The sequence below is a fragment of the Cajanus cajan genome, chromosome 8, assembly GCF_000230855.2.
Source record: "Cajanus cajan strain Asha chromosome 8, NIPB_CcT2T_4, whole genome shotgun sequence".
Lineage (NCBI taxonomy): Eukaryota > Viridiplantae > Streptophyta > Magnoliopsida > Fabales > Fabaceae > Cajanus > Cajanus cajan.
Window position 1 is genome coordinate 18,938,669 of NC_138524.1, and position 18,196 is coordinate 18,956,864.

Sequence of the window (18,196 nt, forward strand, 5' to 3'; positions counted from 1 at the left end):
AGATTTTTTTTATATCTAGGGGTATAATAGTCCATTTAAAAATGGAGACCAAAAAGCGGTTACATCTCATATATCCCCTTTATATATTAGTATAGATTAGTATAGATTAGTATTAGTATAGACCCCTTTATATATTAATATAGATAAATATTTACATTAAAAAATATAAATTTACATAAATATAATAAAATAAATAAATAAATACATAAATATGAACTTTTTTTAAGAAAGCCAAAATCCAGTAATTTCATAATTCAATTTATTGAATGCAATCATAAATCCAAGAAAAATACAGAGTTGAATAAATGAGAGAAAATGCAACCTCATTCTAATCTTCATTATTGAAAAATATCCCATATAAGTACAAGGGAAGGAGAAGAAAGAGAAGGTGGTTACAAGCAAATGATAAAAAAGCAAAACGGAAAAGATTCGATACAATGATGCTAACAGAAAAGCAAATAAAACAAAATAATAGAAAAACTAATGAGTTGCATGGGCTAGGGGCTGCATGCATGGGCTGCATGAAGAATCTACCCATTGTCATCACGGAGCTTACTGGATGTATACGTATTTGAGTTGTAAGAGCCCCCCTCAAGCTTGGAATGGATATTAGACATTCCCAGCTTGCCATAAAAGTTTTTGAAAACATGAGGATGAAGCGCTTTTGTAAGAATATCCGTAAGTTGCATGGAAGAAGATATAGGGAGCAACTTGAGAACACCAAGATTAATCTTTTCACGAACATGGCAATCTATCTCGATATACTTCGTTCTCTCATGGAAAACTTGATTACGAGCAATCTGGACAGTGGAATCATTATCACAAAAGAGCAAAGCAGGTCTCTCATAAGGGATTCGAAGATCGTCAAGAAGGAAAGAAAGCCATTGTATCTCACATGTAGCGTACATGATAACATCCTTTTACCTACTAGCCATATCCTTCACCCTTCCATTGAAGCTATTTCACCTAACCAGCCTATAAGTTTTAGCCCTGCAGCAGAACAACCTTTACCACCACTCATAAATGCCCCACATGATATTACTGATTCTTCTCAGTCTTTTTCTGAGCAACCTGCAATGTCTTAACCAAGTACTTCAGAGTCACATGATCAACCTTCTTTTTCTAGTCAACCTCTAAATGTCCCTATCTCACCAAATAAGTCTTCCTTTCCTTCTCAACCATCCCATATCAGACGTTCATCTCGAACCCGTTTACCACCATCATATCTCAAAAATTTCCATTGCAATCTTGTATCAACTATACTAGCTTCTTCAAATGTCAGGTATCCTCTCCATGCTTTCCTTTCTTATCATCATCTATCTTATTCATTTCATCATTTTATTTGTTCAATATCTGTAATCACTGGACCATGTTCTTATCCTGAGACTTCCAAATATGAGTGTTGGGTTAAGGCTATGAGGGATGAACTTGCTGCTCTTGAGATGAATCACACCTGGACTTTAACCAATCTGCCCCCTGGCAAGGTTCCTATTGGATGTAGATGGGTCTATAAGATTAAGTATAATGCTAATGGCACCATTGAGAGATACAAAGCTCGTCTCGTTGCGAAAGGGTATAATCAACCCAAGGGACTAGATTTTCTCGATACTTTCTCACCCGTTGCCAAGATAACCATTGTTCTATGTTGCTAGCTTTGGCATCCATAAATAATTGGTACCTCAAACAACTCGACGTGAATAACGCATTTTTGCATAGAGAGCTTCATGAACAGGTTTTCATGCATGTACCTCCAAGTCTCTCAGCTAAACGTGATCAAGTGTGTCTCTTGAAACGTTCTTTGTATGGGCTTAAGCAAGCAAGTCGTCATTGGTATGCAAAGTTATCTTGTTTTCTTCTTCTACATGGTTATCATCACGGAGCTTACTGAATGTATACGTATTTGAGTTGTAAGATGCAATATTATACTTTAACGCGATCACGTCAACTCAAACATAGTCACTTTAATATATCATTTTTTAAGTGGCATGAGTAGAAAGTTTTGCTTATCTTTCATAACAATGACCTGGTATATGTACAATGATTATATTAGTATAAAAAATTGTATCTGAATCTATTAGATCATATAACAAATATCAATTTTATTGTGGAGTAATTTCATGTAATTTACAATATTATAAATTCTAAAAATTCTCAATTATCATTGTTTTATACTGATTCTTGCTATATAAACAAAATAAATTTTCATAGAAGTTAAACAATGGGTTTCCAACCATTCACAAAATGTTAGGTTTCTTATAAGGTAAACAATGAATTTTCTACAAGACTATCAGAACTGAAATTCAAAATAGAAAAGAACACACCACTGATTAGGAGCACTAATAACCAAATAAATTTTGTAATATATTAGAATTATTGACATGATTCACGAGTAACAGAGGAATGCCATGGTTATTTTGGAGAGAGAAAGAAGGAGGAGTGAGAGTGAGAGAAACACTACAAAAAAATGTGTAATTTGTGGAGGTTATTTTGACAGTTGCCAAAAATAGCTTGCGACGTATATTTTGTAAACGCTGATTTTGGATGTCAGAAAATTCAATCACTTTGTGGCAGTTTAATGTTTAATTGTTTTACAGTTTCTGATAGTTTAAGACCACTACAAAATTCATCTAAATTTTGCTTGATTCAACATTTCTAGCGGTTTTAAACCCTTAGAAACTGTAAAACAAGTAACATTAAAATGCATTTTGTGGAAGAACGTGGTGTCTATGTTATGTAAGGTCTAGTTTTCCCTCAACAACACTCAATCTGTTATATATAATTGAAACAATTGCAAACTTTACAATGAAGTCAAGTCAGTGGTGAGTTTTTGAAAATGCAATGTTCCAAATGGATACAAAATAATAAAGCTAGTTCCAAAACAAAAAGAAAAATTAGAGGACTCCATCATCAAACAAAGAGACTAAGAAACACTGTTCAATAATTTTATATTAAATGTGAATTTTATAAATTCAACTGTTAGATTGAAAGTTTTTTACTCTTAGATCATATAGACAAAATTTTATATTAATTTAAGATGATTTGATACTTCATTCTTGTAAAACAAAATTGACGTAATATATGCATTTCAAAATATATTAAAATATGAACACTTTGATTACCTTCAATTTGTTCAATTTTAACAAAATTTAATATAAACATATAAAGTGATATGAACTTTCAATCCAACAGTTAGATTTACAAAATTCACATTTAATATAAAATTATTAAACGGTGCAATACTTAGTAAAAGTTACACCGATGTTATTATAACCTTTCTCATTTTAAAATATATAAATTATTATTTAAACTTTTAAATTTATAATAAATAATTCAAATTGTATCATAATATTAATTTTAAACAGAAATAAGTATATTGTTAATTATAAAAGTAAGTATATATATAAATAAAGATTAATTAAATATAATTAATTATTATTAGTAATATAATTATTATATATTTATAACGGTTCGGATACACTGAAATAAGAGAAATCCAAAGATAGTATAAGTATGCGATTGTATAGTTGAGAATGACTTAAATGAATTAATTTGTACTACTTATACTAACAACATGTATCTGCTTCTCAATAGCTTATCTCATCAGAACTTCACAGTTAAGGGTGCTTGACTTGAAGAAATATAAGGTTGGGTGACCTTCTGGGAAGTTTCCCGAAAATTGTGTAAGTAAAGACAAAACATGCTAAAAAGTGAAGTATTGTGAAATAGAATCCTTGAGAAGAATAGCGACCGAATTTGAGACGTCTATAAAATATAATAAAATAAAAAATAAATATTTAGTGATTGATTTAGAGACTAGATTAGTGTTCTAATTAAAATGGTTTATTCATCATAGATTAGAGGTAGTTAGTGTGTCAGGTGCTTTAAGGGTCGCAATTCCAATTTTGCGACGGTTTGTGCAACGATTCCAGTAATCGTCGCAAAATTCACTCGTGGCGGACATTTCTGCGACAATTGGTGAACCGTCGCAATGGTGTCTTTGCGACAGTTCTAACCGTCGCAATATAGGCCATATAACTGTCGCAAAATCGTCATTTTCTTGTAGTGTTTGGAGATTTGCCAATATAACTGGACCAGAAGACGTTACATCACTAGTTGCTTCCACACCCAAGTTTGGGACACCTAAGTTTGCAACTCTTATAAATAACAAAATCCAATAAATTCAGTTTTCAGTTAGCTATATATAAGAGTAAGCAATAAGAAGGGTTGGATAGATACCCTTTGATAACTAAACTATCCCTAAATGCATGACCAAATCACACAGCTTTAGCTTCACTTTTGTTCAATTTGTCTACTGAATAAAAAATAGTTGAGATTTCAACAACTTCATAGGTTGTTATACACATGTTTGTATTTTATCACAATCCTAACCATTGATTTTTAGAGGAACCAAATGATAGAAGGAAATAGGAGAGGTGAAGGTTGAACTCCTCCTAAACTCCTCCTAGGCACGGATCTTCTTCAAAGGAGATAACACCGAATGGAATGGCTCTTGAATGGTGGAGGAACACAGATGGAATTAAGTCTAGCCTTGGATGGAAGCATCCAAGCTCAAGCATCAATGGAGAGCTCACTTCAAAGAGAAGGAATAAGGTGAAATTCCTAGGGTTTTGAGGTGAACTCTTAGAGACTTTGAAGAGAGAAACTCGGCACTATGGCTCACAAATTTCATATATGATTCAAAGTGAATACAATAGGTGAAGAAATAGCTTAAGTAGCAACCGGTTTTGCACATTTTGGGCGCCTAACTCAAAGGTGACATGTGGCACCCAAAATTTGAATTCAAATTTGAAATTTGAATTCAAATTTTGGCTCCCATATGTTACTCTGAAATTTTAGGTATCTAATGTGCATCTAGGTCTGATTTGAGAGTCATTTAGGGTTAACTTGAGTGTCACATGTTCAGGCCACCAATGGTGCAAAACATGTGACTCAAATGTAACTTAAATGGCTTCCAAATTAAACCTAGTTTAACCTAATTAGCCTACTTTAGTATTCCTTGTATTTTCCTATTCTAATGACCTAAATACATTGGTCCAACAATTACAATGGAAAGGAAAAATTACAAGAATGAAAATGAGCCCAATATTGGGTACCAAAAGCCCAAAGGCCCATGAAGCCCAAAACTAGGCCCAACAAGCCTAAAACCTAAAATGCTACTCTATGTGGTCCAAAATACAAGACTAAAATATATGATACCTATACTAACATGACGTATACAAAACATATGAAAATAGCTATAATAAAATATGGCCCATGAAAAGTTCAACTTGGGCCTTCTTAGGCCCATCAGGCCCATTGGGCCCTGATTGGCCCAAACCTTCATGTCTAGCCAACTCCTCTTGGGTCTTTGAGTGTGTCACTTCTTGCATTCCCAAGTATGATTCCATCACCAAATCTCAAAGGAATAACGGTCACAACTCACTATAACCTTAAATAACATCATTTCATGTTCAAAAAATAAAAATTTGAAGATATTTAGCAGTGAGATGAAAAATGAAGACATGCATCATTTGGTACTTACTTACTTTGACTGGCTGATATGAGACAATTTGCTAATGAAAATAATTTGGTAGTTTAAAACATGACAGTCAAGCCTTTACTTTCTTTCTCTTCATTAAAGAACTATTTGCTATAAAAGCAGCTTATATATTGCACCCAAATCAGATATACTTGATGTTGGTTCTAAGCTCCAGAGTAATGATGATTTTGTTTTAAATACAGAAGTTCAGGGCAAACCAATCCAATTTTGTTGAGAACCTGAATCATTCGAAGAATTTCATCAAATGTTTGACATGCAAAACAAATATAAATTATAATATTTAATATACCAAAGTCAAGACAGAGACATGCCAGAATGGAGCATATTGTCAAAAAAATGTGCATAAGTGATTCTTTTAATGTTTAAATGGAACATTTATGTATCTATGATAGAAGTAACAAGCAAAGGAACTATGGATATGAACCAAACAACAAATGATATGGAAGCCAAGGATGGGCAGCTTTGACCAAGAAACAGTAAAGCGGTTTGTCCACATAAACAACTTTCAAAAAGACAATTTGTTAAACCCAGTGGGGAAATTTCTGCATGTGAGGTCACATGCTCCAAAGGCACACAATAACTAATCTCATCCAAGAACAAACACAAAACTAAAACCATAGACAAGAAGTACAGCAAGATTAAGCATTGAATATGATCAAGAGATTTTGCAAGACTCACTGAGCGAATGTTGACAACATTGGACTGAGCTTTCATAGTTTCAATGTCATGATCTAACCGTTGCTTCCAGTCATAAAGTAAAGCCTCGTCCTGTACAAGTTTGGAAGCAAAATAGATATTTCATAGGTAAATAGCAAATTAGCAACATTATAAATTGCAAAATCAAATGAGTATAACATGATACACTGATACCTGAGGCAACTGTACAGTCACTTTGTTTGGAAAAAGGCGATTAAGTTGCTTCATGACTGTGGGTTTCTTTGCTCCTATGATGCAGTCTACTCAAGTTATCCTAAACAAAGGACCAAATTATAGTAGATTGATATTTAATTCCAAAAGGAACCAAAAAAACCAATTTATGATGCGTATAATGGTATTAACAAGTATTAAGATATCCAACTCAGCCAAAAAAATCAAACTAATTCATTTAACTCTATTTTTGAGAAGTCAGTGACAAAATAGGGTAGGACATTACAAGTCAATCCATTTTTTCCGTATCAAATGTAAACTAAGTACATATTTTTTATAATTAAAACTAGGCATGTGATTTAGATTGTTACAAGTATATTATTAATATCCCATCTATAATTTAAAATGCTTTATGTATGTGTGTGTCAGCAGATATATCATAGTCATTATATCTAAAGTTAATTAGATGGGTAGAATGGAATCGATTCTATTTCATACGCCACATGCATCATAATTGCATGAATCCTTTCCTCAACTTCTAAGCCACCAAACACTCAAAATTATCGTTGACCTCTTTAAAAAACTGATAATTTAGTCGTTTACTTTCTTCCCACTTAGGTGGTAGTATAGATAACTTAGTTTATTCTCTTCAAAGTCAAAAAAAACAAATACAAAGTTTTGCTCTAATCATGATATAAATAACCAAATGCTAGCTAACAAATGATATTAGTGAAACAGTACCTTCTCCTTACGATTATCCAACTGGGTGTGAGAACCAATTACCATGACATTCGGTGGCAAGCTTTCAAATTTACTTTTTTAAAATTTTAGAGTTGTCAACCATTGCCTTCTCTATATCTTTAATGAACAACACAAGTGCGCCAGTTTTACTTTGATTTGATGCAACCTATGTACACAACAGAGAAGGGTGTTAAGTATATTTCTTTATGAATAGAAACAACTTCTGGACAAGTATATAATAGAATTGGGGCAAACCTTAAACATTTCATTAATTGCAACTTTGCCAAGGTCATCCACTCCAGAGCCATCTACTCGTAGTAAATGATTTGCTGCAGTATAAATCACAAATGAATTATACGTGCCAAAATTATAGAGTGCAGTGTAATAATATGCAACTAAAGAAACAGAAGTACAATCAAATACATTGAATTACCAGAGCAAAAGAACCCACGATCATCTTCGCAAAGGCCACCAAGATCATTGCCATCTGGAATTGATTTATCAAACCTAACCCCAATTTTTGAAGCCCATTTATCTTCTAAAGCCGGGAGAACTTTGTCCCGAGAGCCATAGCTTGGTCCCCTGCTTAATACAAAAGAGGGAAAAAATCCATTTCCCAGACCAATAAATTAAACTAATGGATTAGAAATAGAAAGAAGAGAGGAAAATAACTAGTGGGAGAATAAAATATCCACCCAAAAAAAGTAATTAAAAATGTGAAAAAGAAAAAAAAACAAACAAATAAGCAAACAAGAAGAGTAAGAAGAAATTGAAAAGATGAAAGGAGGGCGAGATCTAACGATGCAAAAGAAAGAGACATAATAAGACATACTATTCTCCTTGGCCTTGGATTCGTGCAAACAAAGATGAGAAGACACACCTGCCACACAAAATGCTTTCCTTATAAAGTTCACTCAATATGCGTGTACAACTCACACTCCCTTACCTCAAATTCGTAATCTCTGAAAAATTTGTTTCACCTAAAACCTTTAAACAAAAAAATTATGATGAAATATTATACATAACAAAAATAGGAAATCAAAATGGATATGAATTCAAAACTTACCTTAAATAGAAACAATCGATTGAAGAACAACTAAGAGAAAAGAAAATTTAAAAAAGTTCTTGCGAAATTACTAACCCTAAATTAGATAGTTTGCGAAATGATTTTATTGCAAATTAGCTCCCCGAACATTATGTTGAGCTTTTGACGGAAACAGAAGAAGTTGGGCGTGAAGCGAAGCCAAGCATGCTTTCTTTTAAGAATTAATCATCTATACATGTGTAAAAATATTTACGCATATCTTTTATTAATATCATCTTACTTGTTTATTTAATAAATTAAAAATAAAATAAAATAATTTAAAAGATATAAATTAGTTATTAGTATAAAAAAAATTTACGCTGAAATAACTGAACAGTATATAAGTAATTAATTCTTTTATTATTTTAATTTTAAGTTGTTCTAACTCTTTATTTTTATTCTTTTAATTCTTTTGATAAGAATAAGAATATAATTTAATTCAGTTAGTCACTTGATGACGCAAAGAATATTGTGACGGTTTAAAATTGTCAAAAATTTAATTATTTTGTACAGTTAAAATAATTTATTTTTTTTGTAATTTATTAAAATTGCTAGAAAATATAATTTTTTTTTTAGTGAAAGAGACAATATAATTTTTGCTAGAGTACCTAACTTGGTGATTTATTAAAGGAACCAACAGTTGATCCAACTTGTAAAGACAGGTGAGGGAGGAGAAGAAGGTAGTCGCGTGATAGGAAGAACATGGTGGCAAAAAAGCACGTAAGGAAGAGTCACGGGAGATGGAGAGTGAGCCCGAGAAAATTGAAAGATAGGTCTTGTGAGGTTTTAGAAGAAACTTTTCATCTACGTCTTTAAATTTCATCTAATGGTTAATATTAAATTCTTTAATCTCTCATAATAAAAAAAATTCTGACCTAATATGACCCTTATATATATATATATATATATATATATATATATATATATATATATATATATATATATATAGAAATGAGGGATCTATTTACTTTGGGAGTAAGTCTACCTAAACTTATTCCGTTCAATAACTCATATTCTATATTAAATTTCAATGATTTAACCGTTAAATTTAAAGTTCTTAATTCATAGATTAAATTTGAAAGTCATTTGATACTTCGTTTCATTCATTCAAATCAATGTATAAAATGATTTTATGATTATCTATCAATTTGAATTAATGAAATAAAGTACCAAATGATTTTCAAATTTTTAAAAGTTTGTAGATTTGATCCATGCATTAAAAACTTTAAATCCAACGATTGGATCATTGAAATTTGATGTAGAACATGAGTTATTGAACAGAGTAAGTTTAGATAGACTTACTCATAGAGTAAACAGATCCCCTCCTTATATATATATATATATATATATATATATATATATATATATATATATATATATATATATGAGAGATCCGTTTACTCTAGGAGTAAGTCTATCTAGACTTACTCCGTTCAATAACTCATGTTTTATATCAAATTTCAACGACTCAATAGTTGAATTTAAAGTTATTAATGCATAGATCAAATATATATATATATATATATATATATATATATATATATATACATATATATAAGAGGAATTCACTTATTCCAAGAGTAAATTTACTTACTTCACTCAGTAACTTCTATTCTACATCAAATTTTAACGATCCAACCGTTAAATTAAAAGTTTTTAGTACATAGATCAAGTCTATAATTTAAAAAAAAATGAAACATTTTATACTTCATTTCACTATTTCAAATTGACGGATAATCATAAAAATATTTTATACGTTAATTTGAATTTATATAAGGAAGCATCAAATAGTTTTGAAACTTTTTAAAATTTTGTATACTTGATTTATGCATTAAGAACTTTTTAATTCAATGGTTGAATCATTCAAATAAATGTAGAACATAAGTTATTGAATGAAATAAGTCTAAGTAGACTTACTTTTGGAGTAAGAGGATCCCTTCTCTCTCCCTCTCTTTTATATATATATATATATATATGGGTAAAAACTTACACCAAGTCTCATATCTTTAATAATTTTTTGTATAATGCAAATATAATTAATCCAACTGTTGATTTATATGATATTATACTTAAAATCGTATATATCAAATTTCACATGATTCAAAAATTATTTAATAGTTCATCACCTTACATTATTTTAACATATAATATAATATTTAAATTATATATAAATATCCATTATTGAATAATATATCTCAAAAAGTCTAAATCATGTAAAATTTAATATATATGATCATGAGTATAATATCAAATAATTTAACGATTGGATCAGTTAAATTTGATTAACATCACCCTCTACTTACTATTCCAAAGTGATAAATTGTTTCGAAACTATTCCACTTTAATAATTAGTTTTAGAAATTACATTAGTGAATGATTATTTCTTTTTAGTATGGTTCAAGCCTTGTTTTCGATCTTGCAAGGAACGGAGTAGTGCATTAACTAATAAATTAAAATTTATTGTAATTATATTAATGTTTATAAGTATTTGTTACACATTAAAATCAATTTTGGATGAAACTTAAAAATAACATAAAATGTTTGCAATTTCTAATTTTAGATGTAGCAAAGATAATATATTTTTCTTGGTAATTATCTTAATTAGAACCTTTGGCTACCCGGTGTGATCCTAAGGTATTCCTCTATGCTTCAGTCCTTTGGAGCAGCTGTGGACTAATCCTCAGCTTAGTCTCACTTAAGGCCTCTCAAGTCTTCATGCCTCTTTATGTATGTATTTTGTAGTAGACGAACCAAGTCCTCTTGCATAAACTTGTAGTGTGTTGTTAACTAAGTTACACTCATTTGATAAAGGTAATTTATTTTAGTTATATATAAAGTTTTAAAACAATTATTTTTTAAGTATATCATGCATTTAAGATTATTTTAAATTTAGATCGATTTTAAAGTTATTATAAACTATTTATTATGATTTTTATGGTAATTATTTTAAAAATTTAACAAAATTACAAAAAAAAAATCAATGAATCCAAAACCAACTCACAAACCGAAAGGTTTAAATCGGTACAAATCAGTGGTTCGAATTGGAATGAAAAAAAAAATGAAAATCTAATAAGTCTGGCTAGATTACAAATTTGATGTGGAAAAACTCATCAATTGTTAATAAAAAGGGGGTTTCAATCAACAATTCACAATCCGCAGAGATTTCTATAGTTGTATACTTTTATTTCCCCACTTTGTTAGGATTAGATTTTAAGGTAAGTTGTTGCATCTACTCATGTTACATGATATAACATTGATTTTAACTTTTAAATTTTTAACATTTTAAAATAAGATGATCCGATCAAAATCAACCGGGTCATAATGAAATTTCTTTGGTTTGGATTAAAAAAAAAAAAAAAAGAGAGAGAGAAATCCGATCCAAACTGAATTTTAAAATTTAACATTCAAATAATTTGAGATTAGATTTTTTTTACCATAAAATTTGTATAAAATATTTACTGTCGGAAATAATAACAAATCATGTCAAAAATTATGAGTATATGTAAGATGAGTATTTATCTCTCAACATAATTTATTTTATATTCCAGTTCTTTATCAAAAATCATGAGCACATACAAAATATATATTCTTTTTTCAACATAGTCTACTTCATATTAAAGGTCAGGATTTAAAACTTAAATATCTTCGTTAAAGGATAACAGTGATTATATTTTTGGTAACCAATGTTAATATACTTGAGATTATACGAGAGTGTAAAATTACGTTTACAATCTATGTAAAAAGGTAGATTTAAAAGTAAATGTATATATTTGCTTTTTGAGACATACATGTGTAAGTTATTAAAACCTGATTGAACTGGTGATCGGTGGCAGACCAAACGGTGAACCAATCCCGTTTTCAAACTTGTTTTTTAAAATAGTATAGATTTAAATACAAGTAAGTTGTTACGAGGAGGACTCAAACCTTGTCATCTCACTTTAAGATACGACACATACCACTGGGCTAGATTTTATTATAAATAATAAAAGTTAAAACAAACACTTTGTTGGTTCCTACTAGATAGGATTTGAGCCTTGTCCCTCCACAAGGAGATAAAACACAACATCCACTAATCTAAACAATAATTACATATTATGTTTTACAAATATATTATACAAATATAATTTATTTCAATTTTTATCTTGAATAATGTTACCTATATATATATATATATATATATATATATATATATATATATATATAATTTTTTAATAAAAAATTTATTTAACAAGTAAATTTTCGATTCAACCTTTAAATTATTAAACCATTGCCTCGACCAGACTGATTTTTATAACACTGCTTGTAATTAAATTAGGGAAAATCATAAAAAGAAATTAAGAGAATAACTTAAAATTAACTTAATTATTTCAAACGAAATGGAAACAGGAGATTTAAAAGAAAAGTTATAATAAATTAATAAAGTCACTTTAAAGAAAATACTTTATAATACAAAAAAAAAATTAATAATTTTTTGTAAGTAAAACATATTACACAAGGACAATAAACATTAAACTTAAGTCCACATACATTTATCCCAATCTCTCTCAACTACAAGACCGATCGATAATTAAAAAAATTATTAATATGACTGGGACTTACAAATTAAAAGAGAGATTAAAATAATAGACTTATTTTGTTATTTTTCAAAAGAAGAATTTACCTTCAATATTTTCTATATACTAATTAATCATTTTTTATTTTTAAGAAAAATATTAGTAATTAATAATTTTTTAGGGTCTTACCCATAATTTAGTTGGAGCTTTAAACAGATTTTAGTTTTATTTGTCATATACCTAAACTTTGTTTGAATAGATAAACATAAGGGGAAAAAATTCATTTAGATAAATAAAACCAGCGAAAAAAATGATAAATTATCTGAGATTTTTATTGTTATATTAAATGATTTTTTATGTTATTATTTATTTGAAAAATTTATCATATTATTGTATATATAACATAGAAAATTTCTATTATATGATTTATAACTAAGGAAAAAAAGAGGTATTTTATATCTCTTAATATTAATTTTAAAAATAATATGAAATAAATAAAAATTTAATAAAGTAAATGATGATTATTCAATCAAAGTTGTAACTCTCTTACTCATTATTATTGTATGCGAAAAATGATAGTTATTAAATAATGATTGATTTCAAAATTTGGTTTTTTAGTAAAGGGTGCAATAATTCCACAAATATGAAAAAGAAAACACGGTTACGAAGTATCATATATGTATTATTTAAAATCTTTTTTTTATTATATTTCTTAGAAGACTTAAATATGTTTTTAGTCTATCAAATTTAAGATAAATTTATTTTTGGTCCTTCAAATTTAAAATTATTGTTTTTAGTCCTTATAATTTTCAAAAATCTTTTTTTAGTCCCTTAAGTTATTAATAGTATATTTGAAAGTGACTAATTAAGACAGTTATGCAATATCAACCGAATTTAATATGATATTTTCACTAATAAAGATACTAATAGATAAATTTTTTATAATAATATTTGATAAATTTCTTAACAAAATTTGAATATAAAAATTAAAATAAATTTTTTTAAATTATAAGAACTAAAAATAATAATTTTAAATTTAAAAGACTAAAAATAAAATTATTCTAAATTTAAAAGACTAAAAACATATTTAAGATTTACTAAAATGGATGGAAATAAGCCGTGGGATTCATGATGAACTCGCATGTGTGGGTGATGATCGATGGTATTCATATCGCGGTTGTGGTGAATGACCTCATTCGTCCCCCTTTTCAATTATTACATGAAATTACTTCTGCTTTCAGATGTTACAAGAGATTACCTTTTAATTTAATTAAAAATTACCTGATAATGTAAAGATTTTTAACATCTTCAAACAAATCATGCTTGAGAATAATAACTGTTTAAGTTATATCTAAAGTTTAATGAATTTGCAGTTTCAAGATTTACAAATTTTTTTAAATAATCATAATAATAGTACAAAATATTCGCCGCATAATGACTAATTTTTACTAAAGACCGTGAGTATTGGATACATATAATAGATATTTTATTTTAAACATAATTTATTTCATATTCAAGATCAGAATTCGAAAACTAAATAACTTAATTAAAGGATACAAATTGTTACTGCCTATGTGAGGAAATGTTAATTCAAGATTTATACTATTAATGTTCCTGCGTAAGAACACTCGTCTCCTTAATCCTTTCTTAGCTGCCTTTAAGTCTTTCTGAATCTTCCGTGCCGACCGAACACTAGCTCCGTGTGATGGGGGAGGGTACCTGCAAAGGCACTCCGACGATCAAGTCAGTATTCGGTTTGGAGCAATAAATGCGTTAGTGGGAATAGTAACGTACCTCATTTATGTCACATCACCGGTATATTTATAGTGACATGTTTGGGCCTGGTGGGCCTTCATCCTTGGGATATGGGTAATACGTGACTTAACCTTAATCCTGTCTTAATCTGGCTTGGTAATTAGTATCTAGTAGGTATTTGGTTTGCCACGTATTCATCATGGTCTTTTCACTAAGTTTTCGGCTAAGCATAAGGCCGAAGAGGTGTTCGGCCAAGCTCGGGGCCGAAGGGGTGTTCGGCCAAGCTTGGGACCGAAGGAGTGTTCGGCCAAGCTTGGGGCCGAAGGGATGTTCTTGAGTAACTTCACATCACTTCTCTTTGGGTGTCTTTCCTAAGGGACCGAGGGAGTGTTCGGCCTAGCCTGAGGCCGAGGGGGTGTTCGGCCAGGCACGGTGCCGAAGGGGGTGTTGTGGTTCCTCGGTTCGGGCCCCCCTTTCGGCCTGTTGCCAGACCGAGGGGGTGCCAGTTGGTGTGGCTCCTCGGTTCGGGCCTCCTTTTCGGCCTATTGCCAGACCGACTTTCGGCCTATTGCCTGACCGAAGGGGGCGTTTTATTAGTTTAGGTACCCCTTTCGGCCTATCGCATGACTGAAGGGGTGCCCATCAGTACACTACCCCCCCAAGCCCAAGGATGAAAGACGAAGGGGTTTTACATGAAAGAGGCTCGGGGATACTTAGGGTTTAGAATATAGGGGGGTGTGCATTTTCGGGAGTCGTGTCGTGTAGATAGTGACCGTTGCATGCTACCACCGCCTTAGGGTTTCGCGCCTTGGGGTTGTGTCCTTTGGCGTGCAGATGCATTTATTGTGAGCCTCTTGGGTTGCCGCGAGTGACTTATATAAGGTGTTGAGGTGGGGCTTCTTTCTTCGTACTTTCTCTTCATCGCCTCTGTAGCTTTTCTTCTCTGAGCCGAATACTCCTAAAAGGTTGGTTTTATTTTTGATCTTAGTGATAATGGCCACCGAAGGTGTCACATTGTCGTCAGGGTCCTCGGCCAGTGAGGGGGGATCGGCCCAAAATCCGGATGCCGAGATTTTGGCATTTAACGCCGAAGTAGAGACGGTTGGGGGTCTCGGTGAGTCGGGACCAGAGCGTAGTGGGGAATCGGGGAGTTCCTCTGGGTCGGAATTGCCCGATGCCGAGATGAGTCCTGGGGATTATAGGCAAAAATCCCCCCCTGTGAGATCCCCGGGTACGATTGGGTCGACGGTGAAGTGGCGGCCTATTTCTCTCGTTTTCATGAGAGGGCCGCCGTGATACGCCTTCTTAGCCTTTGTACGATGGGCCGATGGGAAGGTTGGGACCCCTATCCGATCATGCTACGACGATGCCGAGCCGAAGGCCCTGGGGAGCTCGATCTGGTTTTCCTTGCGAAGCGGGAAGATAAGGGGGATTTCTTTTACATGTACGAGTGTTTCTTTCGGGAATTAGGGATGTCACTTCCTTTTGATGATTTTCAGATGGGGGTCCTTCGTGTGTTAAACGTAGCTCCGACCCAGTTGCACCCGAACGCGTGGGCTTATATGCAAGCGTTTCGGGTGTTATGTAAATACCACTATGTAGAGCCGACTGTAGGTTTGTTTTTGCATTTTTTCTGTACGCGTCCGTCTAATAAGATGATGAAGTGGCTGTCGTTGATTCGGAACCCCGACCGACCGTTGTTGACGCCCTTTACATCGTCCTTTAAGGGCTTTAAATCAGGGTTTGTGAAGGTGATCATAGACCCTGTAGTCGGCAGAAATTATTTTTACGATGCCGACGGGGAGCCCCTTTTTCCCTTCTATTGGACGTGTCAACCTCGGAAGTACGATGACTTCCCCGAGGATATGATGACCGATGCCGAATTGTCGGCTTTAAACGTTCTTAAGGGATTGCCGAGGTGCATCCCGTCTCGGTTTCTGGTGCTGCTTCCCAAGTCGCCTCGGCCTCGTTTCGAGCTAGAGGGTATGTCTTGTTTTTATCTCTTTTTGCTCGTGCTTGTTAGGTTGATTTGTGACTTGGTGCATTTTTGCAGGTTGGATGGCGCAACAAGGATTGGGCTTGTCTTATCGGCAGCTGATGAGGAACAGGGCCCCGGCCGGGTCCTCTGCCGAAGATCATTGCAGTGTCGCGATTGATCCCCAGCCTCAAGTAATGGAAGCTCCCCGACCGCCGCCCCCTGTTATCGCTCTTCCCGATCCAAAGAGCCGGAAGAGAAAAGACAAAGGGAAGAGAAGAACTGATGCAACTGGTCCGGAGGCATCGCGGCCCAAGCAACGCAGGGTTGAAGGGTCATCGTCGGATTTGGCGATCCCTTCGGCCATTGTGGCCAAGGATTTTTTGTCTGAAGAGATCCGGCCGGCAAGGATGATGTCTTCAGATTTGCTGTCGGCCCAGGGCCACACGATGCTCGATTCGGCCACTCCCTCGGCACAATGGGCTATGGCCTGCGAATTACATGTCCGGGCTACTGCCATTTTTAGGAAAATGGCTTTGGAGCCGATGGGCGACCTGCATAACCTCCAGAAAAGTTTGGAGGACACTAAGGCGGCCCTTCAACAATCCCTCTCGGCACAGGAGGCGCTTTCCAATGACAAGGTTGCGTCTGACACCGAGATTGCCCGGCTAAAGGGGGCCCTGGCGGAGATGGAGGCTCGGGCCTTGGCGGCCGAAGAGGCGAGAGTCCGTGAGGTGGCAGAGGCCGCTGCTAGGGAGCAACAAACGAAGGCCGAGGCCGACGCTGCTATGGCCGCTTTCCGGGCCGAGTGTGAGGGCAAGATTGTGAAGGAGCATGAAGAAGGGTTTTGGCACGCCGTTCGTCAGGCAACCCATTTCGGCGCTTTTCCCCCTGACTTCTCTTTTGCGTTGAGTAAGGACTTCTTTCAAGGGGAATTCATGGATTTCGCCGAGGCGCCGGATAACCTCGAGCCAGATGATACGGCCCCGCCCCGATCGGCCCCGGCCGAAGATCCTGGGACCACTTTGAATGACGACGACGACGAGACTGAGCAGACTACCAATGCCGATTAGGCGGCCTTTGTTCTCGTCTTTTTGTTTCATACATCTGTTTTGTTGATGATGTATAGGGATAGGGTATACTTTTGTTTTTCTTTTTTGATTCCTTGGGCCGAATGGGCCAAATTCCGTTGTACCCCCCCCGGCCGTTAGCGCCGCTTTTAAATTGAATGAAGTTTTAGTTCCTATTCGGGTTTTTCTTTTACTCTTGCTTATTTACGCAGACGTTGTGCCTTCATACGGACTTGCTTCCACTTAAACGATAAAATAGGAATTTCTTCGGCCGAGTGGGGTGTGCCCGGGAGTAAACTGCTTTTTCGGCCTTGACCGAGCGAGATTTGCTTGAAAGCGAGTTAAGTCTTCATCCTTGGTCGAACAAGGTTGCTCGGGAGGGAAATAGGTTTTCAACCTTGGCCGAGCTAGTTGCTCGGAAGGGAACCGGTTTTCAACCTTGGCCGAGTGAGTGGCTCGGGAGGGAATTGAGTTTTCAACCTTGGCCGAGCGAGTTTCTCGGGAGGGAATCGCGTTTTCAACCTTGGCCGAGCGAGTTTCTCGGGAGGGAATTGGTTTTCAACCTTGGCCGAGCGAGTTTCTCGGGAGGGA

General features: G+C 33.7%; 1 protein-coding gene across 1 annotated transcript; it reads right to left on the reverse strand.

The window, feature by feature from the left end:
- Positions 1-4,649: 4,649 nt before the first annotated feature.
- Positions 4,650-7,797, reverse strand: LOC109817828 (uncharacterized; the record flags this gene model as incomplete). The annotated part of the gene is made up of 7 exons (XM_083061375.1): positions 4,650-5,778; positions 6,239-6,328; positions 6,431-6,516; positions 7,100-7,110; positions 7,243-7,334; positions 7,424-7,497; positions 7,602-7,797. Coding segments are annotated over 7 exons (624 nt in total), but the record flags the coding sequence as incomplete, so codon positions are not given.
- Positions 7,798-18,196: the final 10,399 nt, after the last annotated feature.